A 16,998-nucleotide genomic window follows, 5' to 3' on the forward strand; every position below is an offset into this window, starting at 1 on the left:
TTCTGGAGGCCATGCCCCCTCCAACACCTCCAGAGCAGGATCCTTCCTGGCCTCTACCTCCTGATAGCCCCAGGCATTTCTTGACTTGAAGCTACAGTTCTTCAGTCTCTGTCCTCACCATCACATGTAGCTTCTCATCTGTGTCTCTCTATTTAACCTTGTACAAGGACACCAGTCATATTGGATTAGGGCCCACTCTAATGACTTCATCTTAACTTGATACGTGCCATGACATTATCTCCAAATAAGGTCACATTCACAAGTACTGGGGTTCATACATCAACATATCTTTTTGGGGGGACACAGCTGAACCCATAGTAGGGAACTTATGGGAAGTGAACTGAGAGGGACAGCAAGGAATGGTGGGGAAGGATGGGGGACAAGGTCCCCACCCTCCCTAACCCAACCTGTTCTTTACTTACAGCTGCCTGAGCACGTTGAGAGAACAAAACTAATATCCGGGATTCAGGGATATCTCAGGAAGTCCTGGGATGGTTTGGTCACAGTTCCATTTAACACCCACATTCTGTCCATTCTTCCTTTATCATCTCTTGAGTGCATCTCATGTCTCCATATCCCTGCCATCACCCTAGTCATTGTCACCTCTTTCCTGGATAACCACAGCAGCCTCCAACTGGTCTCCCTGCCTCTCTCTTCCTGTAAATCTCTGCCAGAGAGATCCATCTAGAAATGCCAGATCAGATTGTGTCACCACTAAATGACCTTTAATGGCCTTCTAGGGTTTTTTTCTATTTTTGGTCATTTCTCCATGCACTAAGCTTTAAGATCTTCCCATGTGCTTTGCTCTCCCCTGAAATGCTCTCTTCTCCAGTGCCCACCCTCTTATCCCACCTAACTTGGACCCACTCTTCATGTCCCAGTGTAGATGTCATTTTTCCAGCAGCTGTCCTTGGCAGACCCCCGTGCCCAGCCACATGCTCCCATGTGACCCCTGCATTCACCCTTTCACAGCATACATCCATGGCATTAGACCACACTCCTTCCCTGTCTTCCACTGTCCCCAAAACGATCAAACTCCCTGGGCCCCCATGGTGCATTCTCTCTTCCTATACTTTTCTTTCCGTACTTAGATATTCTCAGGGCACATTCCTGCAGGGGACAGAGACCAACTTCCGTGGGTGAGACCAACCAGTGATCCAAGGACTTGGAATTATGGACTCAACCAGGCTTACTGTGGGGAAAGGAGCATCACCCTGTAGCTATTTGCCTTATGTCTATGTCAGTCCAGTACCCATTTTAATGACTCCACAAATTTCCCCTTGGTATTCCTATCATCCTTTCCTTCAATTTAACAAACCTCAATTGAGCACCTATTTTTGAGGACTGAGTAGGTGCTCAGTAGGGCAATTGTTCATTTACTCATTCAATCAACAAACATACACTGAGCACACGGTTAGTGTAGGTACAGCAAGAGGCTACAGAGATTACACAAAACAGACTTGGCCCATCTCTGAGTTCTACTTTTGACTGGCCACTTAACTCAGTTGGGTACAATGCAGACAATGAAGCAAAAACCACTGGTTTCAAAGTATCAGCTCTTTGAGAGATCCAAATAGGTGGGATTTGGACACAAGACAATGGGAAGAAAAAGCATTTCAGGAAGCAGGAGCAACATGGACAAAGGCATGATTTGTACAAACCCAGCACCATCCTATGGGTTGAGTCCCTACTCCGAGCTGAGAACAAGGAAGAATAAAACCCAGTCCTTCCCTAGAGAAGCTTCCTGGCAGTTGTTTGTAAACAATTCAGGTGCACATTCTCACAACAGTGGCTGAGCACCGTACTGAGTGTGAACTCTGGTTTCAGGCCTGCATGACTTGCTTCACCCAGATCTGACCCTAGCCAGTGACTGGTAAGTGGGAAATTCGCTGTTCACGAAGAGTAGAGAATGGGAAGGAGAAAGGTGGAATTTTCTTGAGGTAACATTGATTCTCCTGGGCTCCAGGATCTACTGCATCACAGATATCGACCCAGACCATCGGAAGCTCAGCCAGCTGGAGGCCATAGTCCGCTTCCTGACAGGGGAGGACCCAGATCTGGAGTGTGAGTGCTGACCCCACCCACTGAGGACTTTCTTTTTTCTTTTTTTCTTTCTTTCTTTACTTATTTATTTACTTTATTTATTTTTTTAATTTACATCCAAGTTAGTTAACATATAGTGCAATAATGGTTTCAGGAGTAGAATCTAGTGATTTGTCCCTTATGTATAACACCCAGTGCTCATCCCAACAGGTGTCTTCCTTAATGACCCTTATCCATTTAGCCCATCCTCCCACCCATAACCTCTCCAGCAACCCTCAGTTTGTTCTCTGTATTTTAAGAGTCTCTTATGTTTTGTCTACTTTTTTCTTTTTTTTTAAATTTGATTACATGTTTTAATATGCCATTTATCAAAAATAATATAAGAAATTTAAGTGAAATCAAAAAAAAATACACTAACCTTGATGGGTAAGGTCTTGACGTGTGGTTTTTTTTAAGTGTTGACTTGTTGACATCTTATCACATTCATTATCACTGTCAACTTTTTTTAGTTCTAATTAACATAAGTATTATATTAGTGTCAGGTGTACAATATAGTAATTCAACAACTCTATATATTACTCAGTGATCATCATGATAAATGTACTCTTTAATCCCCATCGCCTATTTCACCGATCCCCCACCCACCTCCCCTCTGGTAACCAAGTTCTCTGTATTTCAGAGTCTGGTTTTTGTCTGCCTATTTTTTCTTTGTTTTGCTTCTTAAATTGCATACATGAGTGGAGTCATGTGGTATTTGTCTTTCTCTGGCTTATTTCACTCAGCATTATACTCTCTAGATCCATCCATATTGTTGCAAATGGCAAGATTTCACTCTTTTTTATGGCTAAGCCACTGAGGACTTTACTTACTGCCAAGCTTATCCCTGGAACTCACCCATGGCTTAGGGAGAACAGGGAGATTTTCAAAGAAAAAGGCAGAACTAGCCTCCCTATGGGACCACGAAGTTGTCTAAGTTCCTGGCACTGTGGCAGCATGAGTGTGTCCCCATGTCAGGGACTGAGATTGCTTTAAACCTCTTTCACCAGGCACTGTTAAGCCTTCAAAGAGACACTCACACAGTGTAAGGGCATCAGCAGCCTGCCCCTAGATCTGTCCCTACTACCATCTAGCTGATACTGATGCTCTGTACTCTAAAGTCCTCATCTCAGCAAAGTAGAGCATTTGGCCAGATGGCATCTTGTAGCCTGTGGTCTGTGAGAGTTTTCCAGTGCCTGGCTCTCAGGCTAAACTTAAATTCCCCAACACAGATGCAACTGGTGAAACCACAGGGCCACACCCTCAGCAGGGTCCCTCTTCTTCATCTTTGGAAGAGGGACACACAAATGTCACCCCTAAGACAGGACCTTGCTTCCATGCTGGCCCAAAAGGGCACTCATTTGTGCATTCACTCACTCCATCAGTAATCAGTACTGAGCATGTACTTTGTGCCATGCCTGGGGTAGGCACTGAAGCTACAGAGATGACCCAGATGAGTCCCTTATTCTCATGGAGCTTGTAATCTAGTGGAGAAACCACACAACAAAGAAGCAAGCATGTGTGTGTAGGTGTAGGTTATTCCAAATTGTGGTAAGTGCCATGAGTAGGATACTGTATGGGATCCTATAGAGCGCCCAACTCTGTCAGGTAGTGTTACTTATGCTGAGGATAAAAAAGAGTGACCCGAGTGCCTTCACAGGTACAGGGTCTGTTTTGGGGGCGATGACAGAGGTGATGACTGCACATCATTGTGAATGTACTAAATGCCACTGAGTTGTATACTTTAAATTGGTTGATTTTATGTTACATAGATTTCACCTAAATAAAAGTAGATAATTTTTCTAAAGAGAGAGGGAAAAGAGCCACACATGCAAAGAGTTGGGGGAAAGCATCCAGACCAGGGAACAGCATGCAGAAAGGCTCTGAAGCAAATTCACGTGCACAGAACTGGCAAAAGGCCAGTGTGTTGGGAGGGTGATGATCAAGTTGCAGACTGATGGCAGCAGAAAGGAGAGGTAGCCTGGGCTCAGGGCAAGGTCTGATGTCCCTGAGAGATTCTAATCTCACGGAATACCAGAACTGGGAAGAGCCTTAGAAATCAGTTCTGCTCACATGTTGTTTGGGATTGAGGATGTGAAGGCTGAGGGAGACGACATGATTTCTTCAAGCTCACATAGATGGTTTTATGTGTCCCAGATACATGTTTATGAGACACATCCCATTCCCTGAAGTCGGGGTTCCTTACAAAGGTGGATGAGCTGTATTCAACATCATAGAGGAAATAAGTGGTTTGGTCTCCTTTTATTTTGTCCCCAGGTGATGAGGAGCTGGTGCGGGAGGTACTGCTTGATGCGGTGGTGACGGCCCCCATGGAAGCCTACTGGACAGCGATGGCTCTCAACACCTCTGAGTATGTCAGTCCAGGGTGGGGCTGAGGGTTCTGTGGAGCGAAGCAGCTCCAGCCCCTAGGATTCCCTTGACTGAGTCAGGGTCCCTCCCACTTCCTGGCTGGCAGCTCAGGAGACAACTGGGTCCAAGATGAAGGTGATGACAGTGGGCAGACATGGGAGGAGTGAGAGCTTCCTTCACATGGGCCCCAGTAAAGCAGGGACTTGGCACAGCTTCCACATCCCACATGTGCTGCTGCTCTCCCCTCTGGAAAAGCACCAAATGTGGGTCCCCCTGGCATAGCTCCAGATCCCCCACCCACACTGAAGCAGCCCCGTTCCAAGAACACCTCTCTCTCGGGGCTGGTCTGTAGCTGTGTAAGCCTGTTTGCCAAGTACCCTGGAAAGAGTGGTTCAAGCAGGACCCAATTTCCAGCACATAAGGTCAAGACACTATGAAGTACAAACTTGGCCTTTACCAGTGCCTTAGATTTCCTCACTCCCTTTGCTGATATTTATCTTGTGCTATCAGGTTTAGTGAATAGGTAGAAAGAAGAAATGAATGGTGTGTGTGCGCGCACGTGTGTGTGTGTGTGTGTGTGTGTGCTTGCGCACGCATGTGTGTTGGGAGGGTACAAGATATTAATGAGGTTAAGAATACAGTGGACTACACCTTGTTCCTGAATAGGAAGATTAAACGTTAACATCATGAAGATGTCAAACTCCCCTAAGACACTCAAGTTAATTAATGCTCTCCTAAAGAAAAGAATAGAATTTTGTATGAAACAACCACTTATTTAAAAAAGCAAGATGCAGACTACTGTGTACAGTTTGAAACCATTTCTATAAAAAGGAGGGAAAACAGTATATCTGTACGTGTGTGTGCGCGTGTGCATGTGTGTGTATAAAGTCTATGAAAGTCCAAATAGGAAATAGTTCACTGTATAACTTATAACAGTTTGGTATAATTTTGAACCATGTAAATGTATTACATATACAAAATTAAATGAGGCTAGAAAAAATAAAAAGAATATAGCAGGCCAGGCACTAAGTACTTAGTGTATATTAACCTCATAACCACCTTCCAATGTAGGTACTATCATTATCCCCATCTTACAGATGAGGAAACCAAGGTAAGGTGTGATAAACAACTTGCCCAAGGTCATATGCCTTACAAGTGGTGAAGTTGGAGTCAAACCAGGCAGTCAGGGGATTGGATCACTGGTTTGGCGAGAAGGGGCATGATCTTCATCTTTCCAAGTTCAGAGATTAACCAGAGACATTTTTTAAAAATTTTTTCTTTAATGTTTATTTATTTTTGACAGAGAGAGAGAGACAGAGCATGAGCAGGGAAGGGGCAGAGAGAGAGGGAGACAGAGAATTGGAAGCAGGCTCCAGGCTCTGAGCTGTCAGCACAGACCCGACACGGGGCTTGAACTCACGGACTGTGAGATCATGACCCAAGCTGAAGTCAGACGCTCAACCGACTGAGCCACTCAGGTGCCCCATAGCCAGAGACATTTTTAATGTTGAGAAACACTGAAGAATAAATATTCTTAACCAAGGTGTATATTAGAAAAGAAGACCTGGAGAATTAATATAAAATAGCATATTAATAAAGCTAGGGTGATAAGTCATATAATCACTCTCATAGATGCAGAAAGATATTTGAACAAGTGTTAATATCCATGCATGTTTTTAAAAACTAATCAATAAAGTTAAAATTGACCTAAGCATGAAAGTCAACATCTGAACGGGGCTAGAGGCTCTCTTAACTAAAGACAAGACTAAGATAGGCATTCCCATATCCTTATTACTATTTAACAAGGTCGGAAGGTATTAGTCAGTGCAACCAAACAAGAGAATGCACCTAGAAGCAATGAGAAGGGAAAGGGAGAAGTAAATTATCTCTAAGAAGGTGATATGATTATATTTCTGGAAACCCCAGAAGAATTTATAGGAAAGCTAGTAAAACAATAACAGAATTTAGTAAAGTAATAGTTTATAATATGAACATCCAAAAATTAATATCCTTTACCTATAAAAACAAAATTAAACTTAAAATATCATTAGAGAACTCCTATTTAAGAGGGCAAAAAATAAAATGTAATCAAACACCTAGGTATAAACTATAAGAAATATCCCAAAGCTTACATAAGGAAAATATTAAAACACTCCTAGAAGACACAAACATAGTCTTGAACAAATGGGGAGGTATTCAGTGTTTTTGGATAGGAAGAATCAACATCACAAAGACATTGATCCTCCTTAGATTAATTTGTAAGTTTAATGCAACCCCAATAAAAACATAATCAGTATTTTTATGGATCCAGATAAACTGATTATAAAGTTTATTTGAAAGAATAGTCAAGAAATTCCTGAAAAAGAAAAGCAACAAAGGAAGTTTTGTGCTCCCAGGGTATTAAAACATGTAATTTATGAAGTGTAGTACTGACACATGAATAGAAAGGCAGACGAAGAGGAAAAAATAGAAAATCCAGAAATTCATCTAAATGCATGTGGAAATTCAGTATATGACAAAGACATCATGTCAAACCAGTGAGAGGAAAAAAATGGACTCTTTAATAACTGATTTGAGAGCCATCTGGAGAATGATAAAATTGTATTATTTCCTCACACCATACACCTGGACAAAGTCCAAATGACTCAGAGATTTAAATGTAAAAAATGAAACCATATAAGTACTAAAAAAAAAAAAAATGAGCCAGTTGCTCTAAAATCTAGGAATTAGGAAATCTTTCCCAATGATGACTCAAACTTCAGAAACAAGAGAATGACTGATAAATTTAACAACATAAAAATGTTTATTTGGCAACAATAAAAACATAAGCAAAGTGAAAACATAAATGACAAACCGAAAAATGTTTGCAACTTAAAAAACAAAAGATTACAATCTTTTATTCTCAAAAAATGAAGAACTTCGAAAATAGAGAAGTAAAAGACCAACCACTTTATAGGAAAAATTACCAAGGTATATGGACAGTTCTGAGAATATATACAAATAGTCCTTAAATATATGATAAAATGGTCAATATAGCTCATAATAAAAGGAATTCGTATTAAACGGTACCAAGATTATATTCATCACTCATCAGATTGATAACCATCTAAGTTTGTTGACATGCACTACCGGCAAGGCTATGGGGAATCAGGCTCTTGTATATTGTCAATGGGTATACACAATGTTTCAAGGGCTATGGAGAAGAATTTGGCAATATCTAACAAGTTAAAAATGCATTTACACTTTGACTCAGCAAGACCACTTCTAGGAACATATTCCAAAGATACACTAATAAAAATAGGAAAAGATATATACATGAGCTTTTTGTTACAGCTCCATTTAGTGAAAGATAGGAAATAACCTACATCCAGCAGCAGGAGCCTAGTTAAATAAACCATGGTAGATCCACATAATGGAATACTATGTAACTGTAAAAAATGAGAAATCTATAAACTGTTATGGAATGGTCTCATCAATGGAGAAAAGTGTGTATAACACCTCCACTATTTATTTAAAAAGAGGAAATTCAAATATATTTTCATAGTTACACATATATAAACATAGACACATGTATGTATGTACATATGCACACATGTATGTTTAATGGAACAATAAACAAGCAAACAAAAGTTACTTTAGGGAGAGTGAAAGACAGGCTTATAAATATGCTTTATTTTGCATATTTGACTTTGGAACGATGTAAATGCTTTATATCATTATAAAACAAAATTAAATTTTAAAAAATGAGCTCTAGGGGCGCCTGGATGGCTCAGTCAGTTGAGCGTCCAACTTCAGCTCAGGTCATGATCTCACAGTCCATGAGTTTGAGCCCCGCGTCAGGCTCTGTGCTGACAGCTCAGAACCTGGAGCCTGCTTCCAATTCTATGTCTCCCTCTCTCTCTGCCCCTAAACCACTCATGCTCTGTCTCTCTCTGTCTCAAAAATAAAAACATTAAAAAAATAAAATAAAATAAAAAATAAAAAATAAGCTCTAAAAACTGAAAACAAAAGAAACAAATAAACCTGTGTATCAAGTTCATGAAATAACTGTACATAGATGAATTCCCTCAACGGACCTAAAAACACACACCATAAACAATAAATAAAATCATAAACCATGCTCAATAACCACATTGCTAGAAACAACATTGGCACTGTTATTCTCAAACTATATAGATGGGTAGGGCAAATAGTATTGTGTTAATGTCATTAGGAACCAAGGTTTTCAACAAACAAAAAAAGAGATGCAAATTTTTTAAATCAAAGAAGTTAAGATGTACTGCTGAATACGAATTGGAAATATCAATGAACTCATGATTATTTTCTCTGAAAGAAACAAAAAGGATATCCTAGCCCTGTACACTGAAAAGACCAACCTCAGTGAGCACCCCAGACCCAGATTGTGGACTTTCAATGTGCATATTAAGAAATTCTTATTAAAATGAGTCAGCGATCCTTGGAGAAATGTCTGATTTCAGGACAGTGACAAATGTACAAAATGAGCCAGGAGTATCTTGTCATAACCAGAAGCAAGAAGTTACTGAAGACTATAATGAGATTGTGCCAGTGAGACCCCAGAGCCAACTGGAAGCGACTCTCACTGGTTAAAGGTGGAAAAATTAGAGCAGCAAAAGCAATGACAACTGCAGTGGATTAAAACATATTAAGTATGCTAAAATCCTGTGTTCACAATGATACTGGGGAGAAAAAAAGACTTTTGGTCATCTTCAGAAGATGTTAGGAAACCAACTCATTATTCTAAACTAAGTAAACAGAGAGACAATTATTTATCCTGGCTCTCCTGTAGAAGCTGCATCTCAGGATAACCAAATATTGATGAGGAGAAGTCTATCTTTAATCAAGTATTTCAGGTACAAATAAAATAAGGAAGAATCCTGTCTTGCAACCTCTGGTCAATGAGAGAGTGCGCCTCTTGACAAAGAACACACCACCTATAACTCAAACCTATGTCAAACCCATAACTCTAACTGCTAGTTTATAAGAAATACATGGGACAAGAGAGCATGCTAAATAACACCACAGCATCATGATCAGCTAAACCCAGAATGCAGAAACTCTACAGAACCAACAACCTACTTCAGCAAATAAATTGCAAAGAGAAGAAGAGAGGGAAAGAAGAGAAAGGAAGGTTGAAAGTGACTAAACATGACTGATAACAAGTATGGGGTTCCTTTTGGGGATGATGAAAATGTTCCAAAATAGACTGGTGATGGCCATACAACTCTGTGAATACACTAAAAACCGTTTAATTGCACACTTTAAATGGATGAACTGTATGGCAAGTGGATTACAGTTCAATAAATATCTAAATTGAGATTGAGAAATGAGAGAGAGAGAGAGATGAGAAAAAAAAAGAGACATATGAACTGTGGACCTTAGTCTGATTCTTATACAAACAAGCTTTAAAAAAGTCATGAGGATTGTGGATTATTGGATTATTTGATGCTATTAAGGAATTGTGGATTTTTTTAGATGTGATAATGTCATTAATGATTTTTTCCATTCCTTATATTTTAATGATAGAAATTAAAATATTTATTAATGAAATGATATCTGAGATTTGCCTCAAAATAATCTGAGGGCTGCAGGAGGCTGTAGATGAAACAATATTGGCATAGACTGGTAATTGTTGAAGCTAATTTATGGGTGCAGGAGTCTCATTAGACTATTCTGTACTACTTTTGAGTAAAAAATTGCATCAGGCAGATTTTCAGAGAAAGAGTCCCTTGGGCCCCACCCCTGGAAATTCTGGTTACTACAACATCAGAGGTGGGCAGGCAGTCCCATCTGCATCTCCAGACCTTGGTGCTTTTCCAGAATGTAGACCAAGTGTTTCAACCCAGCTCCAGGTACTATCAGTTGATATTGCATGGTGCAACCTTCTTCACAACATTCCTTTAGGGATACCCTAATAGCCATAGAGCTGAGCCTTGATTAAAAAAAAAAAAAACCCAGGGTGCCTGGGTGGCTTAGTCAATTAAGCATCTGACTCTTGATTTTGGTTCAATCAAGATCTCAGCATTCAGGAGTTCAAGCCCTGCGTCAGGCTTGACTACTTTATACACTCACTAAAACCGCTAATCTAGGTACTAAGAGAAATTAGGTAGTCTCCTGCAGCAAATTGGGCTAGGCATATGAATATTAATAAAGTTAGAAGTAATTAAATAAAAACCATATATAACAAGCCCACAGCTAATAGCATATTCAGTAGTAAAAACGATGAAAAGCTGAAAGCTCTTGCTCTAAGATCAGGAACAAGGGGCTCTTACCACTGTTACTCAACATAGTAGTGGAAGTCCTAGCCAAGCAAGAAAAAGAACAAAATGAAAAGGCAGCCTATGAAATGGGAGAAAATATTTGAAAATTATATCTGATAAGGGGTTAATAACCAAAATATATTTTTAAAAACTCACACAACTCAATAACAATAAAACAATCTGATTTTTTTAAAAGGGCAGAGGAACTGAATAGACATTTTTCCAGAGAAAAACCTACAGATGGCCAACTGATGCATGAAAAAGTTCTCAACATCAGTAATCATCAGGGAAATGCAAATCAAAAACACAGTGAGGTATCACCTCACATGTTAGAATGTTATCAGAAAGACAGAAGACAAGTGTTGGCAAGGATATGGAGAAAAGGAAACCCCTGTGCACCATTGGAATGTGAATTGGTGCACCCACTATAAACAACAGTTTGGAGGTTCTTCAAAAAATTAATAATAGAACTATCCAGCAATCTCACTTCTGGTTATCTATCCAAAGGAAATGAAACCATTATCTTGAAGACATATCTACACCCCCATGTTCATTGCAGCATTATTTATAATAGCCAAGATATGGAAACAACATGTCATCACTGGACGAATGGACAAAGAAGATGTGGTATATATATATATATGCGAAGATATATTATTCAGCCATGAAGAAGAAGGAAATCCTGCCCTTTATGACAACGTAGATGAACCCTGAAGGCATTATGCTAAGTGAAACAAGCCAGACAGAGGAAGATAGATACTACATCATATCACTTATATGGAGAATCTATAAAAGAATAAAATAAAGTCAAACCCATAGAAACAGAGAGAAGAAAAGTGATTGTTGTGAGCTGGTTGGGTGAAGATAGGTCAGTACAAAGTTTAAACTACAAGCCACATAAGGCCTCAGGATCTAATGTAAAACATGGTGACTGTAGTTGATTAACACGGTATTGTATAATTGAAATTAGCTAAGAGAATATTCTCAAATATTCTCACCCCCCCAAAAAAGATAAAAATACCTAATATGATGGATGTGTTAATTAACTAGATGGGAAGAGTCCTTTCACAATATATCAAATAGCCATGATGAACACTTAAAAATTTTACAATTGTATATCAGTTATACCTCAAAAAAGCTGAAATTAAAAAAAAAAGAGGTGATGACTCCCACCCCTGGTGCCATCATCGCAGAAGTATGGCTTTGAGTCCATAAGAAAAACTAGTTACACTCCAGCTAGCGAATGGATTTTCTTTCTCAAATCTTGCTGGCAAGGTTATAAAGTTCACTGGGTTCCCATAGGTAGATGTAGACAATCTACAATTCTTTCACAATTCAATAATAAGGTAAACATGTGAAAAGGGCTTTAAAGCTGTGAAGTGTCATGTATGTGTCGGTCATGAGAAGTTCCTGTTCCTGAGGTCCCAGGACAAAATCTCTGTTCCTGAATTCCTTCTGTCCTCCAGAGCCAACTCCCCTAAAACCTGGATGGACAAATTAGGAGCAAAAAAAAAAAAAAGCAGAAAGGCAGAGGCCCAAGGGACCCCATTAACAAGGGAAGATGCTGCCCAGGGGAGCCAGGTCAACCAGATGTAACAAACATGATGCTCACAGAGGATGGCCAGTGCATGTGTGTACAACCCCCTGAGCAAGCAACGTGTCTGTCCATTTCATGCTCCCCATCCCGAAGATCAGGCCAGGAACTAGGAGAGGCCCACAGGTCTTCCCGTGCCCCCAATGCCCTCTTCTTAGTCCTGTCACTGCACTGCATGATAATGACACCTGTTCTGTCTGCTTCACAGCGAGTCCGAGCAGGTGGTGGACATGGCATTCCTGGGCACCCGGGCTGGCCTCCTCAGAAGCAGCTTATTTGTAGGCTCCGAGAAGGTCTCCGACAAGTGAGTCATGCTGGAGAGGGAGCGGGATCCCCGAAAGGTGTTCCTGTGGCATGTCGTCAGGCTGACTCTTGGAGTCCAGCAATGCAGGGAGGGTGGAAAGGTTATGGCTTGCAGATTGGGAGGGTCAGAAAAGTAACTCTTCCACCAGGTTTTAGATGCATCCTGGAGGTATCCCCAAGAAAGAAGGGACAGCAGCCCAGTCAGAGAAGAGAGTGGATGAGACTAAAGTTGGAAGGGTTAATCACTTCCATAAAGGGAAAACCAGAAGTTGTTTTTCCCACTGGGACCAGTGTCTATGTGACAAGCAAAATTATTTGGCTGTGTCCCCTTTTTTGTTAACAACTTACATATCCCCTAAACCGGGGGTATTTTCCCCCATCCCCACCCCAGGGACATTTGGCAATGTCTGCAGACATTTTTGGTTGTCACAGTTAGGGGATGGGGGCTTGCTACTGGCATCTAGTGGGCAGAGGCCAGGGATGCTGTTAAACATCCTCACAACAATTATTTGGCCTAAAATGTCAATAGTGCTGCTCTCAGCAAAGCCTACATTTTGGGAGACCAGGTTGCCAGGGTGTCCTCCCCACCAAATACTGAAGCAAGGGGAGGATGGGAGAACAGAGCCACCTGCCACTTCACAAACCACCAGACTCAAATAGGCAGAGGCCACCAGGCACTTGGAGGAGAACAGTGAGGAGGCATCTCACAGTCTCCCATCCACACATGGCTGCTCTCACTGAATCCAAGCACACTCGGCCGCAGAGTGCCATCTTTAAGCTTCTTCCAGGACTCTGACAGATCCATACTTGCTTGAAAGCTGAGGCCTTTTAGGAAAACAAAGTTGCTTCTCCCTCACCCACTTCCCCTCACTCCCAGAGAGGTGAACAGAGGAGAGTGCTGTCTCGCTAACCCTTTCCATGGCCCTGTCAGAGACACAGCAAATGACTCAATGGACCAAATCTAGTAGGTAAATTGTAGATTCACTCTAAGGCCTTGAGCAGTGTGGGGAAGTGACCTCCCCACACTTACTACCCCTCCTGCTCTCCACCCACTTGTACTTCCTCATCCGCTTACACTTCCACCCCCACACAGAAAATGACATCCATGTCATTGCTGGCCAAAGTTGGACAGGGTGAACCACACCTGGCAGTAGGAAGGGAATAAAAGCATCCTTCGTATTTCCCTAAATCCTCTCTGAAAGGCTTCTATGAATGGAAGAGGAAAATCTCAATACAGAGAGACCCTCCTGGCTTACAAACACAGCCACCACAAATGGCCGCATGGGCACCATGCAACTCCAGAGGTCTCCCTTCACCTAGACCATGATACACCTGGCCGCTCAGGAATTGTGCAGGAGAGCTTCTTTTGAATATGTAAGCCAAGCACTCTTAAAATCAAACTTCAATTATCCACCTTGTGGGTTATCCACAGTGTCTTTTTTAATCCACAAACCAGCTTTTCTCCCTGCCTCCCACTCTGCTTCTGGACCAACACTCCCTTCTGCTGGCTGCTGTGTGTTCAGGGAATGCAAAACCATAATTAGCAAGGTAAAGCTGTTCAAAAAAAAAAAGATAACTCATAATGCATTCTAAACCCTGGAGGCAATGACTTTTGAAGTAACCATTTGGGGGGAATCTATGCCCTTCTATTAGTGCAGTGATAGAATTGACTATATGGTTTCCCCATTCAGACATGCTGATTAACCAGACAAAAGGAAATTAGGCTATATCCCAAAGAAATAAACCCTGCAGGCAAAGGAGTTTTCATTAAAAAAAAAAAAGTGTTCTTTCACAATACAGGCTCTATACCTCCTCTACCTACTAATATGTCATCAGGTACAACAGCATTTGATTCTGGAAAAGGCAGGAATTGCTGGGGAACATTGTGTGGGGTAAAACTAGTTTAGGGGCTAATGTTTTCTACCTGCAACTCTACCAAGGCAGAGATGAATCTCTCTTCTTGGCCCAGCCAAGATGACCTTGTGTAAAAAGAAAGAGGGATGAACATATTCCCAGATTTAGGGGGAGGTACCAAATCTTTCTCCTTGCAGAAAGTTCCTGACTCCTGAGGATGAAGCCAGCATATTCACCATGGACCACTTCCCTCTGTGGTATCGACAGGCTGCTGAGCATCCTGCTGGCAGCTTTGTCTTCAATCTCCGATCAGCAGAGGCACCAGGTGATTGGCACCCCTGTGCTCCTGGGGCTGAGCTGGGACCAGGGCATGTCTCTTCCTGAGGCTTTTGGTGGGAAACAGGAGCAGACATGGAAAAGAATGTCCACACCTCGGGGTCCAACCTTCCCTCCTGACACCTGTCAGCAACTTGGGAAAGCTTACTCATGCCTTATCACACAATTGGCTTCTACTCTGAATATAGGACAGATCATTTTATCTCCTCTCCAGCAGCCAAAGTTGGTCCCTAAAAATCCAGCATGGCACAAAGGAAGAAATTTGACCCAAAAGTCAAGAAGAGCTGGATTCTAGCCCAAAGTCCAAACAGGTGGATATTAGAAAAGTTTGTCTTTAACATTCTTCTATTTCTAAACATCTATTTTTGAAAATGTCTTAAACCACCCAGATGAAAGTAACAGACCTTATTCCATCAGAGGACTTCTGTACTTACCAAGTTCACTGCCCCCATCGCACTTCTGCCCAGAGAAAGCAGACTGATCTCCACTCCCTTGGGGTCTCCCAGGAAGGGCAACATTGGGCTCCCCGTCTGCTCCTCAGGAACTCCCAGTAATAATTGGGTGCCTCCTGGCTGGTAGGCCACTGGAGGCTCAAGGGGTAGGAAGCGTGGCAACTAAGATTGGTCCCATGGACCAAGCTACAAAATCCCTACTCGTCCAAGGCCCAGGAAAGGTTTCAGAGCTGCAGGCACCCAACTCTCAACCCCCAGACCCCACTCTGAAAAATAGCCCAAGAAAAGTTAAGTGACTTTAACAGAGCACCAAGAAAATTGCAAAATGTTTAGAACAGAAAGGGACTTTGGAGGATGCAAGGCTTCACTTTCTTAATGTACACTCAAAGGATTCTATGGCCCAGAGAGGTTAAGGGACTCATCCAGGGGTCCAAGAGTCTGCAGCAGAGCAAGCTCTCCACCAGGTCACCTTGGGGGAAACTGACCCTAGCACAGTGGAGCAAGAGGGCCTAGAAATATCCATGTCCAGGTCAGAGTGCAAAGAGATAGAGAAAGAGAGGGAGGAGGGGGAGGAGAGGGAGGGAGAGAGGGAGGAGGAGAAAGAGAAGGGGGAGGAGGGGGAAAAGGGAAGGAAGGTGAAGGAGAGGAGGAGGAGAAGAAGGGGAAGAGAGAGGAGGATGAGAAAGAGGGGCAGGGGAAAGGAGAGAAGGAAGAGAAGGAGGGGAGGAGGGGAAGAGGGAGAGGTAGAGAACTCAGCTGAGTCCACCTGGAATGGAAATGTCCTTCCTTTCACCAAAACCCTCCAGCCACCACTTCCACCAAAACCATCCTCAGCTTCCTGATGAAGAAATTCCCTGAGCTGACAGCTGGGGAGACCCAGGAGGTCCACCTCTATGTCCTTTTGACTCCTTCTTCACCTTGTGCCTAAGCTCACCTCTCCATCCCATGCCTGTTCCCCTCACTGAATGCAATACTAATAGGCTTTACAAAATGTTCTAGAGCATATAACTCATTTAATCTGCACAACTCTGTAAATGTTGTTAATCTCTTCTTGCACAGGAAAAATTTCAGGCTCAGAGAGGTTCTGTGACTTGCCCAGGATCATGCAGCTAGAGAGCCACACAAGCCAGGCTAAACCCAAGTTCTACCCACCTTAAGTATAAGCCAGGAGGGGTTAGAGGAAGGGAGTCCCAGTGAAAGCTTACAGGGGAGGCTCACAAAGCCAAGGTGATGGTCCCCTCCCCACATTGCCCCCCAGAGCCAGAAAGAGGCAGCTCTTTCTTCCTGTCGCCTTCTATAGCAGGATCAAGGGCTCCCCAAGGAGGGGTTCCTGCAAGGTCCTGGGGAGGTTCTCTAGAGTGAAGCTCTGGCCCCCCACCCCCAGTCCATGATGATGGCTCCCTCCTACCAGCATTGTCACTGGGCCCATGCCTGAAGGCTGCTGGGGTTGCTTTTTGTGGCGGTGAGGTAGGAGGGCGGTGGGTGGGGAACCAAGCCGCAAGGAGAAGAGAGGGAAGCTGGCAACCCAGAAGGGGGGACGGTTGAGTAGGGAGGCAGGAGCTTGCTCTCTTTTCACACCCTCGCTTGCTGCTTTAGCTCCTGCCTATGCTTAGAGACACGTGGACACCTCTGCACACTCCATTCTCCCCCAAGGGAAAAGACAACAACAGCTTCATTGTAATGGGGAGTGGGTACCCCGAGGAGGTGGAGGAGTCCCTCCAGGGTGAGTGGA

At 42.5% G+C, this 16,998-nt stretch overlaps 1 protein-coding gene across 6 annotated transcripts in view; it reads left to right on the forward strand.

The window, feature by feature from the left end:
• The window catches only part of CACNA2D4 (calcium voltage-gated channel auxiliary subunit alpha2delta 4), a 118,319-nt gene that overhangs the window by 56,339 nt on the left and 44,982 nt on the right, over window positions 1–16,998 (forward strand). For all 6 annotated transcript variants that reach the window (XR_006294736.1, XM_043564717.1, XM_043564714.1 and 3 more), the window contains 5 exons: window positions 1,828–1,873; window positions 1,967–2,064; window positions 4,357–4,450; window positions 12,530–12,625; window positions 14,676–14,803. Coding sequence is in view for 5 of the 6 variants with exons in the window: in XM_043564717.1 (XP_043420652.1) it covers window positions 1,828–1,873; window positions 1,967–2,064; window positions 4,357–4,450; window positions 12,530–12,625; window positions 14,676–14,803 (462 nt within the window). In the remaining variant the exon portion in view is untranslated. The remainder of the gene's footprint in view (window positions 1–1,827; window positions 1,874–1,966; window positions 2,065–4,356; window positions 4,451–12,529; window positions 12,626–14,675; window positions 14,804–16,998) is intronic.

This window comes from Prionailurus bengalensis, chromosome B4 (assembly GCF_016509475.1).
Source record: "Prionailurus bengalensis isolate Pbe53 chromosome B4, Fcat_Pben_1.1_paternal_pri, whole genome shotgun sequence".
NCBI classification, from domain to species: domain Eukaryota; kingdom Metazoa; phylum Chordata; class Mammalia; order Carnivora; family Felidae; genus Prionailurus; species Prionailurus bengalensis.